General features: G+C 42.3%; 1 protein-coding gene across 1 annotated transcript; it reads right to left on the reverse strand.

Annotated features, from left to right (window-relative positions):
• Positions 1-20,392: 20,392 nt before the first annotated feature.
• LOC119271252 (momilactone A synthase-like) lies at positions 20,393-21,695 on the reverse strand. The gene is made up of 2 exons (XM_037553154.1): positions 21,469-21,695; positions 20,393-21,334 (listed from the first exon to the last, which is right to left on the reverse strand). The coding sequence occupies exons 1-2, from the start codon at positions 21,570-21,572 to the stop codon at positions 20,530-20,532; spliced, it is 909 nt and encodes a 302-aa protein (XP_037409051.1). The 5' UTR covers positions 21,573-21,695; the 3' UTR covers positions 20,393-20,529.
• Between the last annotated feature and the right edge of the window lie 325 nt (positions 21,696-22,020).

Below are 22,020 nucleotides of genomic sequence, written 5' to 3' on the forward strand. Positions count from 1 at the left end.
ATCACATCACAACAAGCCCTGCAAAAACAAGTTAGATGTCCTCTACTTTATTGTTGCAAGTTTTACGTGGCTGCTACGGGTTGAGCAAGAACCGTTCTTACCTACGCATCAAAACCACAATGATAGTTCGTCAAGTTAGTGTTGTTTTAACCTTCTCAAGGACCGGGCGTAGCCACACTCGGTTCAACTAAAGTTGGAGAAACTGACACCCACCAACCACCTGTGTGCAATGCACGTCGGTAGAACCAGTCTCGCGTAAGCGTACGCGTAATGTCGGTCCGGGCCGCTTCATCCAACAATACCGCCGAACCGAAGTACGAAATGCTGGTAAGCAGTATGACTTGTATCACCCACACCTCACTTGTGTTCTACTCGTGCATATAACATCTACGCATAAACCTGGCTCGGATGCCACTGTTGGGGAACGTAGTAATTTCAAAAAAAATCCCTACGCACACGCAGGATCTTGGTGATGCATAGCAACGAGAGGGGAGAGTGTGTACACGTACCCTCGTAGACCGAATGCGGAAGCGTTAGCACAACGCGGTTGATGTAGTCATACGTCTTCACGATCCGACCGATCCAAGTACCGAACACACGGCACCTCCGAGTTCTGCACACATTCAACTCGATGACGTCCCGCGAGCTCCGATCCAGCAAATCTTCACAGGAGAGTTTCATCAGCACGATGGTGTGGTGACGGTGATGATGATGCTACCGACGCAGGGCTTCGCCTAAGCACTGCTACGATATGATCGAGGTGGATTATGGTGGAGGGGGCACCACACACGGCTAAGAGATCATTGATAAATTGTTGTATCTCCAAGGGGTGCCCCCCTCCCCGTATATAAAGGAGTGGAGGAGGGGGAGGGTCGGCCCTCTCTATGGCGCGCCTTAGGGGAGTCCTACTCCCACCGGGAGTAGGATTCCCCTTTCCTAGTAGAACTAGGAGCCCTTCCAAGTAGTAGGAGTAGGAGAGAAGGAAAGGGAAAGAGAAGGGGGAGCGCCGCCCCTCCCCCTAGTCCAATTCGGACTAAGCATTGGAGGGCACGCAGCCTCTCCTCTCTCTTTCCCCTAAAGCCCAATAAGGCCCATATACTCCCCGGCGAAATCCCATAACTCTCTGGTACTCCGAAAAATACCCGAATCACTCGGAACCTTTCCGATGTCCGAATATAGTCGTCCAATATATCGATCTTTATGTCTCGACCATTTCGAGACTCATTGTCATGTCCCCGATCTCATCTGGGACTCCAAACTACCTTCGGTACATCAAAACACATAAGCTCATAATACAAATCGTCACCGAACATTAAGCGTGCGGACCCTACGGGTTCGAGATCTATGTATACATGACCGAGACACATCTCCGGTCAATAACCAATAGCGGAACCTAGATGCTCATATTAGATCCTACATATTCTACGAAGATCTTTATCAGTCAAACCGCATAACAACATACGTTGTTCCCTTTGTCATCGGTATGTTACTTGCCCGAGATTCGATCGTCGGTATCTCAATACCTAGTTCAATCTCGTTACCGGCAAGTCTCTTTACTCATTCCGTAATACATCATCCCGCAACTAACTCATTAGTTACAATGCTTGCAAGGCTTATAATGATGTGTATTACCGAGTGAGCCCAGAGATACCTCTCCCACAATCGGAGTGACAAATTCTAATCTCGAAATACGCCAACTCAACAAGTACCTTCGGAGACACCTGTAGAGCACCTTTATAATCACCCAGTTATGTTGTGACGTTTGGTAGCACACAAAGTATTCCTCCGGTAAATGGGAGTTGCATAATCTCATAGTCATAGGAACATGTATAAGTCATGAAGAAATCAATAGCAACATACTAAACGATCAAGTGTTAAGCTAACGGAATAGGTCAAGTCAATCACATCATTCTCCTAATGATGTGATCCCGTTAATCAAATGACAACTCATGTCTATGGTTAGGAAACTTAACCATCTTTGATTAATGAGCTAGTCAAGTAGAGGCATACTAGTGACACTATGTTTGTTTATGTATTCACGCATGTATTATGTTTCCGGTTAATACACTCTAGCATGCATAATAAACATTTATCATGAAATAAGGAAATAAATAATAAATTTAGTATTGCCTCTAGGGCATATTTCCTTCAGAACTGTCGTAACAGTGCATACTCAGGGAGAACACTTAGACCTTGAAATTTTAGTAAGGGATCATCTCATAATGCTACCGTCGTACTAAGCAAAATAAGATGCATAAAAGATAAACATCACATGCAATCAAAAAAAGTGATATGATATGGCCATCATCATCTTGTGCCTTTGATCTCCATCTCGAAAGCACCATCATGATCACCATCGTCACCGGCTTGACACCTTGATCTCCATCGTAGCGTCGTTGTCGTCTCACCAACTATTGCTTCTACGACTATCGCTACCGCTTAGTTATAAAGTAAAGCAATTACATGGCGATTGCATTTCATACAATAAAGCGACAACCATAAGGCTCCTGCCAGTTGCCGATAACTTTTACAAAACATGATCATCTCATACAACAATTTATATCTCATCACGTCTTGACCATATCACATCACAACATGCCCTGCAAAAACAGGTTAGACGTCCTCTACTTTGTTGTTGCAAGTTTTACATGGCTGCTACGAGCTTCTATCAAGAACCGTTCTTACCTACGCATCAAAACACAAAGATTTTTCATCAAGTGTGTTGTTTTAACCTTCAACAAGGACCGGGCGTAGTCAAACTTGACTCAACTAAAGTTGGAGAAACAGACACCCGCCAGCCACCTGTGTGCAAAGCACGTCGGTAGAACCAGTCTCATGAACGCGGTCATGTAATGTCGGTCTAGGCCGCTTCATCCAACAATACCGCCGAATCAAAGTAAGATGTTGCTAGTAAGCAGTATGACTATTATCGCCCACAACTCTTTGTGTTCTACTCATGCATATAACATCTATGCATAGACATGGCTCGGATGCCACTGTTGGGGAATGCAGTATTTCAAAAAAATTCCTACGATCACGCAAGATCTATCTAGGAGATGCATAGCAATGAGAGGGGAGAGTGTGTCTACGTACTCTCGTAGACCGAAAGCGGAAGCGTTTAGTAACATGGTTGATGTAGTCGAACGTCTTCACGGTCTAACTGATCATAGCACCAAATGTACGGCACCTCCGCATTCAGCACACGTTCAACACGATGACGTCCCTCAATCTCTTGATCTAGTTGAGGACGAGAGAGGGTTACGTCAGCACGATGGCGTGGTGACGGTGATGATGAAGTTACCGGCGCAGGGCTTCGCCTAAGCACTACGACGATATGACCGAGGTATGTAACTGTGGAGGGGGGCATCGCACACGGCTAAGACAATTGATCTTGTGTCTCTTTGGGGTGCCCCCTGCCCATGTATATAAAGGAGGGAGGGAGAGAGGCCGCCCCCCTAGGGGCACGCGAAGAGTATGGAGTCCTACTAGGACTTCCAAGTCCTAATAGGAATCCCTTTCCTTTTTGGAGTAGGAGAGAAGGAAAGAGGGAAAGAGAGGGAACAGGAAAAAAGGCAAAGGGGGCGCCGCCCCCTTGCCTAGTCCAATTCGGACACATGGGGGGCGCGCCACCTCCCCTTGGCCTACCTCCTCTTTTCCCGTATGGCACAATAAGGCCCATTAGTTCTCCCGGTAAATTCCCGTAAATCCCCAGTACTCCGAAAAATACCTGAATCACTCGGAACCTTTCCAATGTCCGAATATAGCCTTCCAATACATGAATCTTTACGTCTCGACCATTTTGAGACTCCTCGTAATGTCCGCGATCTCATCCGGGACTCCGAACAAACTTCAATCATCAAATCACATAACTCATAATACAAATCGTCATCGAGCGTTAAGCGTGCGGACCCTGCGGGTTCGAGAACTATGTAGACATGACCGAGACACTTCTCCGGTCAATAACCAATACCGGATCCTGGATGCTCATATTGGCTCCTACATATTCTATGAAGATCTTTATCGGTCAAACCGCATAACAACATACGTTGTTCCCTTTGTCATTGGTGTGTTACTTGCCCGAGATTCGATCGTCGGTATCATCATACCTAGTTCAATATCATTACCGGTAAGTCTCTTTACTCGTTCCGTAATGCATCATCCCGTAACTAACTCATTAGTCACATTGCTTGCAAGGCTCATAGTGATGTGCATTACCGAGAGGGCCCGGAGATACCTCTCTGATACTCAGAGTGACAAATCCTAATCTCGATCTATGCCAACTCAACAAACACCATCGGAGACACCTGTAGAGCATCTTTATAATCACCCAATTATGTTGTAACATTTGATAGCTGCTACCTCTTGAGCATGTGTTGGTTTTCCCTTGAAGAGGAAAGGGTGATGGAGCAAAGTAGCGTAAGTATTTCCCTCAGTTTTTCAGAACCAAGGTATCAATCCAGTAGGCGATTACACGCAAGTCGCCTAGTACCTGCACAAACAATTAAGAACCTTGCAACCAACGTGATAAAGGGGTTGTCAATCCCTTCACGACCACTTGCAAAAGTGAGATCTGATAAAGATAATAAGATAAATATTTTAGGTATTTTTGTTGTATAGATTGAAAAGTAAAGATTGCAAAATAAAATAAATAGTAAACTAGATTTGTAGATTGGAAACTTATAAAATAGACCCCGGGGCCATAGGTTTCACTAGTGGCTTCTCTCACGATAGCATGTATTACGGTGGGTGAACAAATTACTCCCGAGAAATTGATAGAAAAGTGCGTAGTTATGAGAATATCTAGGCATGATCATGAAATATAGGCATCACGTCTGTGTCAAGTGGATCGAAATGATTCTGCATCTACTACTATTACTCCACACATCGAGCGCTATCTAGCATGCATCTAAAGTATTAAGTTCATAAGAACAGAGTAACGCATTAGGCAAGATGACATGATGTAGAGGGATAAACTCAAGCAATGTGATATAAACCCCATCTTTTTATCCTCGATGGCAACAATACAATACGTGTCTTGCTGCCCCTACTGTCACTGGGAAAGGACACCGCAAGATTGAACCCAAAACTAAGCACTTCTCCCATTGCAAGAAAGATCAATCTAGTAGGCCAAACTAAACCGATAATTCGAAGAGACTTGCAAATATATCAAATCATGCATATAAGAATTCAGAGAAGAACCAAATATTGTTCATAGATAAACTTGATAATAAATCCACAATTCATCGGATCTCGGCAAACACACCGGAAAAGAATATTACATCGAATAGATCTCCAAGAACACCGAGGAGACCTTTGAATTGAGAACCAAAGAGAGAGAAGAATCCATCTAGCTAACAACTATGGACCCGAAGGTCTGTGGTAAACTACTCACACATCATCAGAGAGGCTATGGTGTTGATGTAGAAGCCCTCCGTGATCGATTTCCTCTCCGGCAGATCGCCGGAAAAGGCCCCAGATGGGATCTCACGGGTACAGAAGGTTGCGGCGGTGGAAAAGTGGCTTTGTGGCTCCCCTCGATGTTTTTAGGGTATAAGAGTATATATAGGCAAAAGAAGTATGTCGGTGGAGCTACGAGGGGCCCACGAGGGTGGGGGCGCACCTACCCCCTGGGCGCGCCCTCCTACCTCGTGGCCGCCTCGTTGCTTCTCTGACTTCCACTCCAAGTCTCCTGGATTGCGTTTGTTCCAAGAAAGATCCTCGTGAAGGTTTCGTTCCGTTTGGATTCCGTTTGATATCCCTTTTCTGCGAAACACTAAAATAGGCATAAAACAGAAACTGGCACTGGGCCTTCGGTTAATAGGTTAGTCCCAAAAATAATATTAAAGAGCATATTAAAGCCCATTAAACATCTGAAATAGATAATATAATAGCATGGAACAATAAAAAATTATAGATACGTTGGAGACGTATTAGCATCCCCAAGCTTAATTCATGCTCGTCCTCGAGTAGGTAAATGATAAAAACATAATTTTTGATGTGGAATGCTTCCTAACATAATTTTCAATGTAATTTTCTCTATTGCGGCATGAATATTCAGATCTGAAAGATTCAATACAAAAGTTTAATATTGACATAAAAATAATAATACTTCAAGCATACTAACCAAGCAATTATGTCTTATCAAAATAACATAGCCAAAGAAAGCTCATCCCTACAAAATCATATAGTTTGGCCATGCTCCATTTTTGTCACACAAGAATGCTCTCATCATGCACAACCCCGATGACAAGCCAAGCAATGTTTCATACTTTAGTATTTTCAAACTTTTTCAACTTTCACGCAATACATGAGTGCGAGCCATGTACATAGCACTATAGATGGAATAGAATATGATGATGGAGGTTGTGTGGAGAAGACAAAAAAGGAGAAAGTCTCACATCGATGCGGCTAATCAACAGGCTATGGAGATGCCCATCAATTGATGTCAATGCGAGGAGTAGGGATTGCCATGCAACGGATGCACTAGAGCTATAAATATATGAAAGCTCAACAAAAGAAACTAAGTGGGCGTGCATCCAACTTTCTTGCTCACGAAGACCTAGGGCGTTTTGAGGAAGCCCATTGTTGGAATATACAAGCCAAGTTTTATAATGAAAATTCCCACTAGTATATGAAAATGACAAAATAAGAGACTCTCTATCATGAAGATCATGGTGCTACTTTGAAGCACAAGTGTGGAAGAAGGATAGTAACATTGCCCCTTCTCTCTTTTTCTCTCATTGTTTTGGGCCTTCTTTTTTTGGCCTTTCTCTTCTTCTTCTTTTCCTCACACGGGACAATGCTCTAATAATGATGATCATCACACTTCTATTTATTTACAACTCGATACTAGAACAAAATATGACTCTATATGAATGCCTCCGGTAGTGTACCGGGATGTGCAATGATTCAAGAGTGACATGTATAAAAAATTATGAGTAGTGGCTTTGCCACAAATATGATGTCAACTACATGATCATGCAAGGCAATATGACAATGATGAAGCATGTCATAATAAACGGAACGGTGGAAAGTTGCATGGAAATATATCTCGGAATGGCTATGGAAATGCCATAATAGGTAGGTATGGTGGCTGTTTTGAGGAAGATATAAGGAGGCTTATGTGTGATAGAGCGTATCATATCACGGGGTTTGGATGCACCGGCGAAGTTTGCACCAACTCTCGAGGTGAGAAAGGGCAATGCACGGTACCGAAGAGGCTAGCAATGATGGAAGGGTGAGAGTGTGTATAATCCATGGACTCAACATTAGTCATAAAGAACTCAGATACTTATTGCAAAAATCTACAAGTCATCAAAACCAAGAACTGCGTGCATGCTCCTAGGGGGTAGATTGGTAGGAAAAGACCATCACTCGTCCCCGACCACCACTCATAAGGAGGACAATCAAAGAAACACCTCATGCTTCAAATTTGTTACACAACGGTTACCATACGTGCATGCTACGGGACTTGCAAACTTCAACACAAGTATTTCTCAAATTCACAAATACTCAACTAGAAGGACTCTAATATCACCATCTTCATATCTCAAAACAATCATCAAGTATCAAACTTCTCATAGTGTTCAATGCACTCTATATGAAAGTTTTTATTATACCTATCTTGGATGCCTATCATATTAGGACTAATTTCATAACCAAAGCAAATTACCATGCTGTTCTAAAAGACTCTCAAAATAATATAAGTGAAGCATGAGAGATCAATAATTTCTATAAAATAAAACCACAACCGTGCTCTAAAAAGATATAAGTGAAGCACTAGAGCAAAATTATCTAGCTCAAAAGATATAAGTGAAGCACATAGAGTATTCTAATAAATTCCTATTCATGTGTGTCTCTCCCAAAAGGTGTGTACAGAAAGGATGATTGTGGTAAACTAAAAAGCAAAGACTCAAATCATACAAGACGCTCCAAGCAAAAGACATATCATGTGGTGAATAAAAATATAGCCTCAAGTAAAGTTACCGATAGATGAAGACGAAAGAGGGGATGCCTTCCGGGGCATCCCCAAGCTTAGGCTTTTGGTTGTCCTTGAATTTTATCTTGGGGTGCCTTGGGCATCCCCAAGCTTAGGCTCTTGCCACTCCTTGTTCCAAAATCCATCAAATATTTACCCAAAAACTTGAAAACTTCACAACACAAAACTCAACAGAAAATCTCATGAGCTCCGTTAGTATAAGAAAACAAACCACCACTTTAAGGTATTGTAATGAACTCATTCTTTATTTATATTGGTGTTAAACCTACTGTATTCCAACTTCTCTATGGTTCATACCCCCCGATACTAGCCATAGATTCATCAAAATAAGCAAACAACACACGAAAAATAGAATCTGTCAAAAACAGAAAAGTCTGTAGCAATCTGGAGGTTTCGGATATTTCTGTACCTCCAAAAATTCTGAAAAATTAGGACGACCTAAATAATTTGTATATTGATCTACTGCAGTTGGAATTGATATTTTATCGCTCTCTGGTAAAAAATGAAAATTATTTTCGTGATTGCATACTTTCTGTTTTTTTCAGCAAGATCAAACAACAATCACCCAAGAAGATCCTAAAGGGTTTACTTGACACAAACACTAATTAAAACATAAAAACCACAATCATAACAGAGGATAGATGATTTATTTATTACTAAACAGGAACAAAAAGCAAGGGAAAAAATAAAATTGGGTTGCCTTCCAACAAGCGCTATCATTTAACGCCCCTAGCTAGGCATAAAAGCAAGAATAGATCTAGGTATTGTCATCTTCGGTATTTATCTTTTTAATAGGGTTATGCTTGGATCGTGAGGTTCCTTACGTTTCCCTTCATACTCAGAGATCTTTAGATCTAGAGCATCCAACCGCTTATTGCAAAGAGTGATCAACATATTCATGCGGTGAAGGTTCCCACTAACATTTTTAAGAGGTTCAAGAGATTTTTGCAAAATTTTAGTTACTTCACATATTTTCTCAAAAACTTGGGTTCCTTCTTGAGTATGATGGAGTCCCTTTTGTGGGGGTAGTACTCCTACTATTCCCTCTATAATCTCATATGCAATACTGGGATCAATTTCAATAAAACTCCCTTTAGCAGCAAAATCCAATAGTTGTCTATGGGACATGGTTAGCCCAACATAAAAATTGTGAAGTAAAATCTTAAAATCTCCCTCTATAGTGCAATTACGATAGGACTCTATCATCATGTACCAAGCAACTTTTAAGTTTTCTCCTTGTCTTTGTTTGAAGTGAAGAACTCCAAAATCGGGAGACAAAGGAAGAGATGAAGGGCTCGCCATGAAGACGAAACAAAAGATCTAACACACGGACACACAAGAGGCAAGTGAAAAGAAGCGAACGGAATAGGGGCGAATAAAATGGCAAAGGTGAAGTTGGGGAGATGAAAACGAGAGGCAAATGGCAAATAATGTAATGCGAGGGAGAAGAGTTTGTGATGGGTACTTGGTATGTCTTGACTTGAGCGTAGATCTCCCCGGCAACGGTGCCAGAAATCCTTCTTGCTACCTCTTGAGCATGCGTTGGTTTTCCCTTGAAGAGGAAAGGGTGATGTAGCAAAGTAGCGTAAGTATTGCCCTCAGTTTTTGAGAACCAAGGTATCAATCCAATAGGAGATTACACGCAAGTCGCCTAGTACCTGCACAAACAATCAAGAACCTTGCAACCAACGCGATAAAGGGGTTGTCAATCCCTTCACGGCCACTTGAAAAAGTGAGATCTGATAAAGATAATAAGATAAATATTTTTGGTATTTTTTTGTATTGATTGAAAAGTAAAGATTGCAAAATAAAATAAATAGTAAACTAGATTTGTAGATCAGAAACTTATAAAATAGACCCGGGGGCCATAGGTTTCACTAGTGGCTTCTCTCATGATAGCATGTATTACGGTGGGTGAACAAATTACTGCAGAGCAATTGATAGAAAAGCGCATAGTTATGAGAATATCTAGGCATGCTCATGAAATATAGGCATCACATCCGTGTCAAGTGGATCGAAATGATTCTGCATCTACTACTATTACTCCACACATCGACTGCTATCCAGCATGCATCTAGAGTATTAAGTTCATAAGAACAGAGTAACACATTAGGCAAGATGACATGATGTAGAGGGATAAACTCAAGGAATATAATATAAACCCCATCTTTTTATCCTCGATGGCAACAATACAATATGTGCCTTGTTGCCCCTACTGTCACTGGGAAAGGACACCGCAAGATTGAACCCAAAGCTAAGCACTTCTCCCATTGCAAGAAAGATCAATCTAGTAGGCCAAACTAAACCGACAATTCGAAGAGACTTGCAAAGATATCAAATCATGCATATAAGAATTTAGAGAAGAACCAAATATTGTTCATAGATAAACTTGACCATAAATCCACAATTCATCGGATCTCGGCAAACACACCGCAAAAGAATATTACATCGAATAGATCTCCAAGAACATCAAGCAGAACTTTGTATTGAGAACCAAAGAGAGAACAAGCCATCTAGCTAATAACTATGGACCCGAATGTCTGTGGTAAACTACTCACACATCATCGGAGAGGCCATGGTGTTGATGTAGAAGCCCTCCGTGATCGATTCCCCCTCCGGCAGATCGCCGGAAAAGGCCCCATATGGGATCTCACGGGTACAGAAGGTTGCGGCGGTGGAAAAGTGGTTTCGTGGCTCCCCTCAATGTTTTTAGGGTATAAGAGTATATATAGGCGAAAGAAGTACGTCGGTGGAGCTACGAGGGGCCCACGAGGGTGGGGGCGCGCCTCTGACTTCCACTCCAAGTCTCCTGGATTGCATTTGTTCCAAGAAAGATCCTCGCGAAGGTTTCGTTCCGTTTGATATTCCTTTTCTGTGAAACACTGAAATAGGCAAAAAAGACAGAAACTGGCACTGGGCCTCCGGTTAATAGGTTAGTCCCAAAAATAATATAAAAGAGCATATTAAAGCCCATTAAACATCCAAAACAGATAATATAATAGCATGGAACAATCAAAAATTATAGATACGTTGGAGACGTATCAATAGCACACAAGGTGTTCCTCCGGTATTTGGGAGTTGCATAATCTCATAGCCAGAGGAACATGTATAAGTCATGAAGAAAGCAATAGCAATAAAACTAAACGATCATTATGCTAAGCTAACGGATGGGTCTTGTCCATCACATCATTCTCTAATGATGTGATCCCATTCATCAAATGACAACACATGTCTATGGTTAGGAAACTTAACCATCTTTGATTAACGAACTAGTCAAGTAGAGGCTACTAGGGACACCCTATTTTGTCTATGTATTCACACATGTACTAAGTTTCCAGTTAATACAATTCTAGCATGAAAAATAAACATTTATCATGATATAAGGAAATATAAATAACAACTTTATTATTGCCTCTAGGGTATATTTCCTTCAGTATCACCATCACATCTTTATGTTTATCTTTTTTCTTAGTTCGATCCTTTTGGTTATATCTTGATGTAGTAGAATAAAGTTTTTAGTATGATCTAGCTTTGAGTTTTGCTTTATGTTCACTCTATGTAATCAAGTCCGTGAGATATATAATAAAAAGTAGTTTTGAGTTGAGGGCTTTGCTTTCTTGCTGTGATCTTGAGGGAATTAAATAAAAGAAATAATAAAAGAAATAAAAATATCATATATTGATCTTATGGAGAGTAATGACTTCACATATAAAGAGTGTGATGAATAAAATTTGTCGAGAATTGACAAGCATAGCTGTGGTCATTGTTGCAACTAATAGGAAGTAATAAAGAAAGAGAGGTTTCATATATAAATATACTATCTTGGACATCTTTTGTAATTGTGAGCACTCGTTAAAATATGACATGGTAATAAGTTGATGTTGGATAAGGAAGACAACATAATGGGTTATATTTTCTTATATCCGAATAGAAGTTATATTGTTTTGGATCATCCAACATGTTGAGCTTGCCTTTCCCTATCACGCTAGCCAAATTCTTTGCACCAAGTAGAGATACTACTTGTGCTTCCAAACATCCCTAAACCCAGTTTTGCCATGAGAGTCCACCATACCTACCTATGGATTGAGTAAGATCCTTCAAGTAAGTTGTCATCGGTGCAAGCAATAAAAATTGCTCTCTAAATATGTGTGATCTATTAGTGTGAAGAAAATAATCTTTATACGCACTTGTGATATGGAAGAAATAAAAGTGACGGACTGCATAATAAAGGTCTTTATCACAAGTGGCAATATAAAGTGACGTTCTTTTGCATTAAGATTTTGTGCATCCAACCATAAAAGCACATGACAACCTCTGGATCCCTTTGCGAAGGGCCTATCTTTTACTTTTATCTTCTACCCTTATGCAAGAGTCATGGTGATCATCACCTTTCCTTTTTATACTTTTTCCTTTGGCAAGCTCTATGTGTTGGAGAGATCCGGATATATATATCCACTCGGATGTAGGTTTTCATAAAGTATTATTGTTGACATTACCCTTGAGGTAAAAATTTGGGAGGCAAAACTATAAGCCCCTATCTTTCTCTGTGTCCGACGGAAACTTTGAACCCATAAGTATCGCGTGAGTGTTAGCAATTGTGAAAGATTATATGATAGTTCAGTTTGTGGACTTGTTGAAAAGCTCTTTAATTGACTCTTTTCGATGTTATGATAAATTGCAATTGCTCCAATGACTGAGATCATAGTTTGTTAGTTTTCAATAAAGTTTCTGATTCATACTTTACTTTGTGAATGAATTGTTACTTTAGCATAAGAAATTATATGACAATATATGTTGTTGTTCTAAGGATAATCATGAGGCCCTCATGTCCGTATTTTATTTTTATCGACACCTCTATCTCTAAACATGTGGACATGTTTTTCGATTTCGGCTTTCACTTGAGGACAAGCGAGGTCTAAGTTTGGGGGAGTTGATACGCGCCATTTTGCATCATGCTTTTATATTGATATTTATTGCATTATGGGCTGTTATTACACATTATATCACAATACTTATGCCTATTCTCTCTTATTTTATAAGGTTTACATGAAAAGGGAGAATGCCGGCAACTGGAATTCTGGACTGGAAAAGGAGAAAATATTAGAGACCTATTATGCATAACTCCAAAAGTCCTAAAACTTCACGGAGCTTATTTCTAAAATATATAAAAATATTGGGCGAAGAAAGAACTAGAGGGGGGCCACCTGCCAGCCACAAGAGTGGAGGGCGCGCCCTACCCCCTAGGCACGCCCCCGACCTTGTGGGCCCCCTAGCAGGCCTTCGGTGCCCATCTTTGGCTATATGGTGTGTTTTGACCTAGAAAAAATCAAGAAGAAGCTTTCGGGACGAAGCGCCGCTGTCTCGAGGCGAAACTTGGGCAGAACCAATCTAGGGCTCCGGCAGAGCTGCTCTGCCGGGGAAACATCCCTCCAGGAGGGGGAAATCATCACCATCGATCTTCTCATCGAGAGGGGATCAATCTCCATCAGCATCTTCACCAACACCATCTCCTCTCAAACCCTAGTTCATCTCTTGTATTCGATCTTGGTCCCAAAACCTCAGATTGGTACCTATGGGTTGCCAGTAGTGTTGATTACTCCTTGTAGTTGATGCTAGTTGGTTTATCTGGTGGAAGATTATATTTCCAGATCCTTAATGATAATTAATACTCCTCTGATTATGATTATGACTATGCTTTGTGAGTAGTTACGTTTGTCCCTGAGGACATGGGAGAAGTCTTATTATAAGTAATCATGTGAATTTGGTATTCGTTCGATATTTTGATGAGATGTATGTGTCTCTCCTCTAGTGGTGTTATGTGAACGTCGACTACATGACACTTCACCATTATTTGGGCCTAGGGGAAGGCATTGGGAAGTAATAAGTAGATGATGGCTTGCTAGAGTGACAGAAGCTTAAACCCTAGTTTATGCGTTGCTTCGTAAGGGGCTGATTTGGATCCATATGTTTCATGCTATGGTTAGGTTTACCTTAATACTTGTTTCGTAGTTGCGGATGCTTGCGAGAGGGGTTAATCATAAGTGGGAGGCTTGTGCAAGGAAGGGCAGCACCCAAGCACCGGTCCACCCACATATCAAATTATCAAAGTAACGAACGTGAATCATATGTGCATGATGAAAACTAACTTGATAATAATTCCCGTGTGTCCTCAGGAGCGCTTTGCTTTATATAAGAGTTTGTCCAGGCTTGTCCTTTGCTACAAAAAGGATTGGGCCACCTTGCTGCACCTTAGCTACTTTATTTACTTGTTACCCGTTGCAATTTATCTTATCACAAACTATCTGTTACCGATAATTTCAATGCTTGCAGAGAATACCTTGCTGAAAACCACTTGTCATTTCCTTCTGCTCCTTGTTGGGTTCGACACTCTTACTTATTGAAAGGACTACGATAGATCCCCTATACTTGTGGGTCATCACTTGCAAGGCTTATTATGATGTGCATTACCGAGAGGGCCCAGAGATACCTCTCCGATACTCGGAGTGACAAATCCTAATCTCGATCTAAGCCAACCCAACAAACACCTTCAGAGATACCTGTAGAGCATATTTATAATCACCCAGTTACGTTGTGACGTTTGATAGCACATAAGGTACTCCTCCAGTATCCAGGAGTTGCATAATCTCATAGTCAAAGGAATATGTATATGACATGAAGAAAGCAATAGCAATAAAACTTAACAATCATTATGCTAAGCTAACGGTTGGGTCTTGTCCATCTCATCATTCTCCTAATGATGTGATCCCGTTCATCAAATGACAACACATGTCTATGGTTAGGAAACTTAACCATCTTTGATTAACGAGCTAGTCTACTAGAGGCTTACTAGGGACATTGTGTTTTGTCTATGTATCCACACATGTATCAAGTTTCCGACTAATACAATTCTAGCATGAATAATAAACATTTATCATGATATAAGGAAATATAAAATAACAACTTCATTATTGCCTCTAGGGCATATTTCCTTTCGGAAAAGATGGATCTTCTTCAACCCACAAGCCCTCCCAAGTCATCCAAAATCAGCATGATATATTCGGTGGTGGAAACATGCCGGAATCCAATTGGTAGTGTTGTCACCTCCCACGTGTCCTGATGGATGGCAGCGACGGCCTCAACATCATCTTCCCCTACACCCTGGCAAAGATGGGGATCTTCCCATTAGCCCCCCAGCCGTCACACGCCGATTTCCACGGCTTCGTTGCAGGTCATCTCGTCCGACCCCTCCGGAGGGTAGAACTCGAGGTGATCTTCGGGAATGAGGATAACTTTCGGTCGGAAGAGATGTAATTCGATGTCACCCCATTTCACAGCAGCTACAACGCGATCTTTGGCAAACCCACATATGCTTGGTTTATGGTAGTACCATCATACGCCTACCTACTATTGAAGATTCCGAGTTCAAACGGCACGATCACAACCCATGATAGCCGAGAGAGGGTGCTCGAGGTTGAGGTCACCAACGTGGAGCTCGCTGAGGCTGACATGGCCTTCGCGGAACTTGGACAAATCAAACGATGTGTGAACACCTTGACAACGACCCTTCTAGTCAAACCAAGGCCTGGCCTGGTGTTCCATCTAGTAAAGACACCAAGAAGTTCCAAGTATACCTGGAGGATGCAAAGAAAATGGTGACAATCGAAGGAGACCTATCGGAGGAACAAGAGGCCAAGCTCCTCGCGTTCCTTTAAGCTAATTTGGAACATATTCGCGTGGAAACCGACGGACATGCCCGGAGTACCAGCCAAAAGGCACAACACAGCCACAATGTTCGCAAAGACACAAAGCCAGTCAATCAGGCCCTCCGTCGTTTAGGAAGTAAGGGAGTATATACGTGCATCAACGATCAGAACTTGAGGGATGACCAACCCGACCGCCTTGGAGACCCTAGCAATCCGGGAAGCACTTGAATTAGCTCGGGACCTATCATTATTGCATGTGATAATAGCCTCCGATTGCAAGGATGTGTTCACTCATATACAAAAAGACACCGGCGGCATGTATGCTAACATAGTCAAAGAGATTCTTGTAACGTCAAGGCAGTTCACTAGTTGTTCCTTCATTTCTAAAGGACAAGACACAAATATTGAGGCACATAGTCTCACTAAACATTTTTAGGACTTCCGTTAGGACGCCATGTGTGGCTCCTCAATCCTCCACGCCTAAGTTGCATCCCCATGAATGGTGTCTATGATCAATAAAGAGAAGTGTGCTTAGACTAAAAAAATGTTCTTTTTTTTGTTTTCCATCTTTTTTGGTTACTTTTGTTTTCTCTCCAGATTTCTTATTTCCTCGCCGGTTTTATTTGTTCTATTTCCGGTTTCTTTGTTTTTCCTCATTTACAAGGTTTTTTCTTGTTTTCCTCAGTTTTCTTTTTTTCCTTTATCCCTTCTCCTTTTTTCTCATTTTTTTTCTTCGGTTCTTGATTCTTTCTTCGTTTCTCTTTGACTTTTTTCCTTGTTTTTCTACGTTTCCTCATGGGCTTTCACTATTTTTTGGTGGGGTTTCTATTTTTCTTCATTTCTAAGGTGTTTCTTTCTTTTTTTTCTTTGATTTTCACCGCTTTTCTTTGTTTTTCCCTTATTCTTCTAGGCATGTCCATATATCATAGCATTTATATATTTTAGGCATATATCGGGAATATTTTTGATACATGTTCACCATTTCTTAAATATGCAATTATTTTTTTTATAAATTTTATGTTTGATGAATATTTTTTCATGCACATTGTACATTTTTGGTATATATCAGAAACATTTTTCAATTCATTCTTATTTTTTTAATATATGATCAACAATTTTGATACATGAGCAATATTTTTATAAATATTTATTTATGTTAAATTTTTAATACATGTTCTACATTTCTCGTATACAACATGAACATATTTTTTGTACACATTGTTTCTTGCAATAGCTGCTTAACAATTTTTTTCATTTTTTGTGTTTGATGACTACTTTTATCATGCACAGTCTACATTTTTGGTATATATGTAGAACATTTTTTTATACATGTTTAACATTTTTTAAATATGTGATTAAGAACTTTCTGATACATGATTAACATTTTTTGAAATGCGTAATTAACATTTTCTAAATACATGATAATATTCTTCATAAATGTTGTATCTTTTTTGAACAAAACTTTCGTTTTCTTGATAAACATATTTATACACATTTAACTTTTTTAATGCTTGAATAACATTATTCAAATATTTTATGAACATTATTCAAATATTGTATGTAGAGTGCTTTTGTAGTATATATACTTACAATATTTTTGAACTATCAAAAACTAAAACAAAAGGCAAGAAACGAAAACAAAAAACGTGATAAAAAACAAGGTTGTGGCCTTCCGTGAGCTGGACCTGACCAATGCTCTCTTGGGCTAGGCTGCGTTACGTCTCACGTCAAGCGACAGTCTGTCGCTGGAAGCGAGGCATAGCCTCGGCCATACACAACAATGGCCGACTCAACAGCAGCCCATAGCATGGGACGAACGGGAGCGCTTCCCACTGGATTTTCTATTTTGCCCGCTTTGCTTTAAGTAGACACTCTTTCACAGAAGGAAGGACGAGCGAGGACGGAGTGCTCCAGCCATTTTGCTAGTGCGGTCTATGTGTTTTGGTTTTCTATCGGTTTTGGGACCTTTCGAGAATATCGTAAACTCTTTTTGTGCTGGTTTCTCTTAACTGATTTTCAAATTTTGTTTAATTTTTGTTCTTTTATAATTTGAAAAAATCTTCCCATTTTTATTATGTTTGAATTACTAATTTTGTTTCCATTTTCCAAAAATAATTCGAAATTTCAATCTTGTTCTTGATTTTCGAGAGTATTAGAAATTTCAAAAAATGTTTAAAAAATCATTTGAAAAATGCCTGCATTTTGAAAAACAATTCAGAAAATCATTCGAAAGAATGTTCATAATATCAAACTTTGTTTTTAATATAATAATTCAGAATTTCTGAAATTTTTCACAGAAGTCTAAATTTCTTCATAGCTTACCCAAAATATTCCTATTTCTAAACATTTGCACAAAAATTCATAAAAAGTGTGCTTCATTTTTTTAGAACATTTTCAAAATTTAAAAAAATTGCCGCAATTTTTTTAAACAATCTTATTTTCTAATTCACATAAAAAATTAACATATGTTCAAAAAATATTCAAAATTTTATATAAAATGGCTGTTTTTATAAAATGGTCAAAATATTTACCCCATATATTCACGGTTTTTTTATATGTTTTCCATATTTTTTCAACAACCGGAAAGACACGAAATAGAAAACAGGCATGTTGTCCCCCCTTATAATCGTCCCTGTTTTCTGCCTGCCCGTGCGGTTTCAGTTACCGGAAAAGTCAGATCGGATCGCGCGAGGCGATCAGGAGGCGACGAGGCCCTTGCGCGCCGCCGGTGACACCTCCGGTTCCCCCTCTCTCCATCGTCCGCTCTGGCGGCGGGAGGGAGAGGGAACCTCGGGTCTGTTCACTAGGTGGGTGTGTGGTAGGGTTAGGGTTGAGGGAGACGTTGCCGAGGCCGTTGCGGTGGTGTCGCGTCGGAATAAGTTTCTCCGGGCTCCATTCGCGGTCAGGCAAGGCTTTTGCCTTCGTCTAGGAGCCAGCGGAGTTGGGGATCCCCGGGTCTCGTCGAGGTCGTGGGCTTTGGTGGCTGGAGGTCCATCGACACTGGCCGTTTGGGTCCTCAGATGGGCGATGGATTCAAGGAGACGAAGACCCTTCTTCTTCCTTGTTGGTATGATTTGCTGCTGTTGTTCTTCTCCTTCCTCTGTGTTGATGCTGGTGGGAGATCCTGCTTTGCCCGGGCGGATGGCCCGGTCGCGGTGCTGGACCGGTCGGATGACTCGAGTTCTCTTCCTTCCGGAAGGGACACTTCTCGCGGTACTCAAAGCCAAAGATGGCGACGACTGTTGCAGGTGTGTTGGATTGATGTCCATGCCCTCTCAGCGCTGGTGTCAAAAAAGGAGGAAGCAGCGTGGCGGCAATTGTACCGTGGTTGAAGATGATGACCTGTTTGCGACTGGTTGCATATCCTTCTCCTGCAGGGGTCTTCTCTCAAGATTCAGGGATGATGACACAAGGCTCCGGAGATCTTCTTGTGTTATGGTTGTTTTAGGGTACTCTAGGTGTTCATGGTCCTTTGTTTTTGTGTTTCAGTGTGCTTGTAAGGGTCACCTACTCTGTACTGATTCGTGATTTGAATGAACAATTTAAAAAAAAAACAGGCGTGCTATATTCTCTCGCGCTCCCGCTCGCTACAGTGCCCGAGTGTTATAGAGTGAGAGATGGGCCGGCCTGGTCGGGATTTCGTTGTGCGAAAAGGTGACATTTCGGCATGGAGAGATGTTTCCCTCACAAAAAAGGGCAGGAAAAGACGTATATGAGTTCCCACTTAAGAGTATGGGTTGTTTGTGTATTTTATCTTGTTTTCTCAGGCGCACCACCGTTAAAAGAGAATGGATTAAGATTGGATGGCCCCGTGAGAGGCTTTGATGGCATGACGACTCTGTCAATCTTGAAGAACATGACGGCCGTGATGAAGCAACTTTGATGCCTCTGCTCTTTCATATATTGTTATAATAATTTTGTAGCGTATATAAGTGAAAATTATAGTCAAATTTGTACGATGAAGATAAACAAAAAATAAATACGCGTCTCATATTTTGGAAAGGAGGAAGTATAATATAAAGTGATTGTTTCAGCAACACTGGCATAAAAGCGATAGTTTTGGGGTATTTACTGGAGAGCTCGCTCCCAAACCGCCCAGCTCCACGGGGCTGACTCCCTGTGTGTAAGAACTTAAGTTTAGTTGATGAAATGACTTGAGAGCCCAATCCCAAATTTCAAATACCGCCCGGTTCCACGGGCATGACTTCCCTACACTTACGTAAAAATTGTTACATACCTTACATAATAACCAACGTGGATAAGTAGGATTGAATGTCAGAGGATTGAGAGGCCCACGCCCCTCTCCCCCCTACTTCCAATTATACATTGCCAAGTGGCTAATCACGTAAAACTGAACGTAGCTCTTCGTATATGTAGCATTGCTCAAATCAGGCGGAGAGAGAATTATGGTTAGAGAGGTTACATTACTTTACGTAATTTTCTTCATAGATAGATGGAGCATCATCGGTGCAAGAACTTACAGTAATGCTACACTTATGTAGAGATAGTTACGTACTTTACGTAATTAGTAACGTGGCTAATGATCATTGGGGAAGCCGGGAAGGAGGAGGAAGGGGCCCCACCCACCCGAAAATCAGGGGGGCAGAGAAAGTATATTTAGGAAGATTATGTAAACCCTTTCGTAGCTGTACGTGGATATATAATTATCGAAGAACTTAAGTTCAGTTGATGAACTGAAATTAGGGTGATGCTCTTTTATAACTGTTTAACAGACGGAAATCGAGGTGTGGAACACCACAACGTCATCAGCGACGGCGCGAGCTAGCCCGATCATGGCACGTTGGGCACTCACTGATCCCTCCACGATCAACGCGCCACGGACGGCATGCTGACAGCCTTGTGCGCGGTGAACCCGCCGTCGACGAGCAGGTTGTGCCCGGTGACGAACTTGGCCTCGTCCGACGCCAGGTACAGCGCCGCCCTCGCCACGTCCTCCGCCTCCAGCACGGCCCCGCCCAGCTCGCTCCAGTCCGTCTCCACCACCCGCCTCAGCTCCGCCTCGCCCATGCCGGGGCACATCTCGGCCATCGACCGCAGCGTCAGCGGCGTCGCGAGGGCGTGCGGCGAGATGGCGTTCACCCGCACGCCGTCGCGCGCCAGCGGGCCCGCGGCCGCGCGCACCGCGGCGATGACGGTGGCCTTCGAGACGGCGTACGCGAGGGCCGGGGCGCCGAAGGTGAGCACGCCCATCACGCTGGCCGTGCAGAGGATGCTGCCGCGGCGGCGCGGCGCCATGACGCGCGCACCGTGCTTGATGCACGCGACCGCCGAGCGGGCGTTCACCGCCATCACGCGGTCGAAGTCGGCGAGGTCGAGGGCGCCCACAGCGGTCTGCGTCACGGACCCGGATATGCCGGCGTTGCTGTAGAGGACGTCCAGGTGTCCGTGCCGCTCCACGGCGAGGTCCACGGCCGCGGCGATCTGCACCTCGTCGGAGACGTCACACCGGACGTAGGCCGCGTCCGGGCCGAGCTCCGCGGCGACCGAGCGGCCCAGGTCGTCCTGCACGTCGGCGATGATGACCTTGGCGCCGTTCCTGATGAACTCCGTGGCCGTCGCCTTGCCAATGCCGCTCGCGGCGCCGGTGATGAGCGCCACCTTACCAGCTAACCTGTACCCACGTCGGCAGCACATCATGACGCAGAAGTTGATAAGACACTCGAAGTCCACGTCCCGTGCGCAACAACGGAGAGTACGATACCAGCAGCATTGAGAGACTGGAAAGATGATGTAGCATAGACAAACCTCTGAGAGTTGGGAGCCGTGGAGAAGCCATTGACGAAACCTGACGCTGTGAAACCTTGAACTCTGCTCGTCTCCCGGAGAAGGAGCTGCACGGCTTTGAACATCCTCTGCTCGCTATTTTTCTCTCCGTAATTGGCAGTGACGAAGGCTGTGGATCTTCGGATCAACCAGGCAGTGGCTGGTAACGGGTCTAGGCTTGAGTTCTTGGTCTTTTCGTTTGGGTCTTTGGGACCTGTCGCCTTCTCCTCGCCTGCTTTGGAAAAATCTAACCAGGAATTCCAAATCATAATCTTTGTCGCCGCGTGTTTATAGATCAGCGCAGCATCTAAGCCAATCTCGGGTAGATCACATGTCGAGAGCGCTGCTACAGGTGCGATTACGATTTTTGTGCGACGAACAATCTCAGCCGTTCATGTATCCATCCATCTTAGCCATCGTATAAAAATCACTAATTAAGCTTTGTCGTATTTTGTTAATTATAAGCAGAAGAGAGTTGTATGCACATCACAAAGATGGGAAGCCACCAATCTGTTGCTGCCGGTATAGAGTACT

This window comes from Triticum dicoccoides, chromosome 3A (assembly GCF_002162155.2).
Source record: "Triticum dicoccoides isolate Atlit2015 ecotype Zavitan chromosome 3A, WEW_v2.0, whole genome shotgun sequence".
NCBI classification, from domain to species: Eukaryota; Viridiplantae; Streptophyta; class Magnoliopsida; order Poales; family Poaceae; genus Triticum; species Triticum dicoccoides.

Bases quoted from the DNA above. Each gene is read 5' to 3' on its own strand.
- LOC119271252 (XM_037553154.1), bottom strand. From the start codon at position 21,572: ATGTTCAAAGCCGTGCAGCTCCTTCTCCGGGAGACGAGCAGAGTTCAA. The intron at 21,335-21,468 runs GTTTGTCTATGC...ACGTGGGTACAG, and splicing joins ACGGCTCCCAACTCTCAGAG to GTTAGCTGGTAAGGTGGCGC.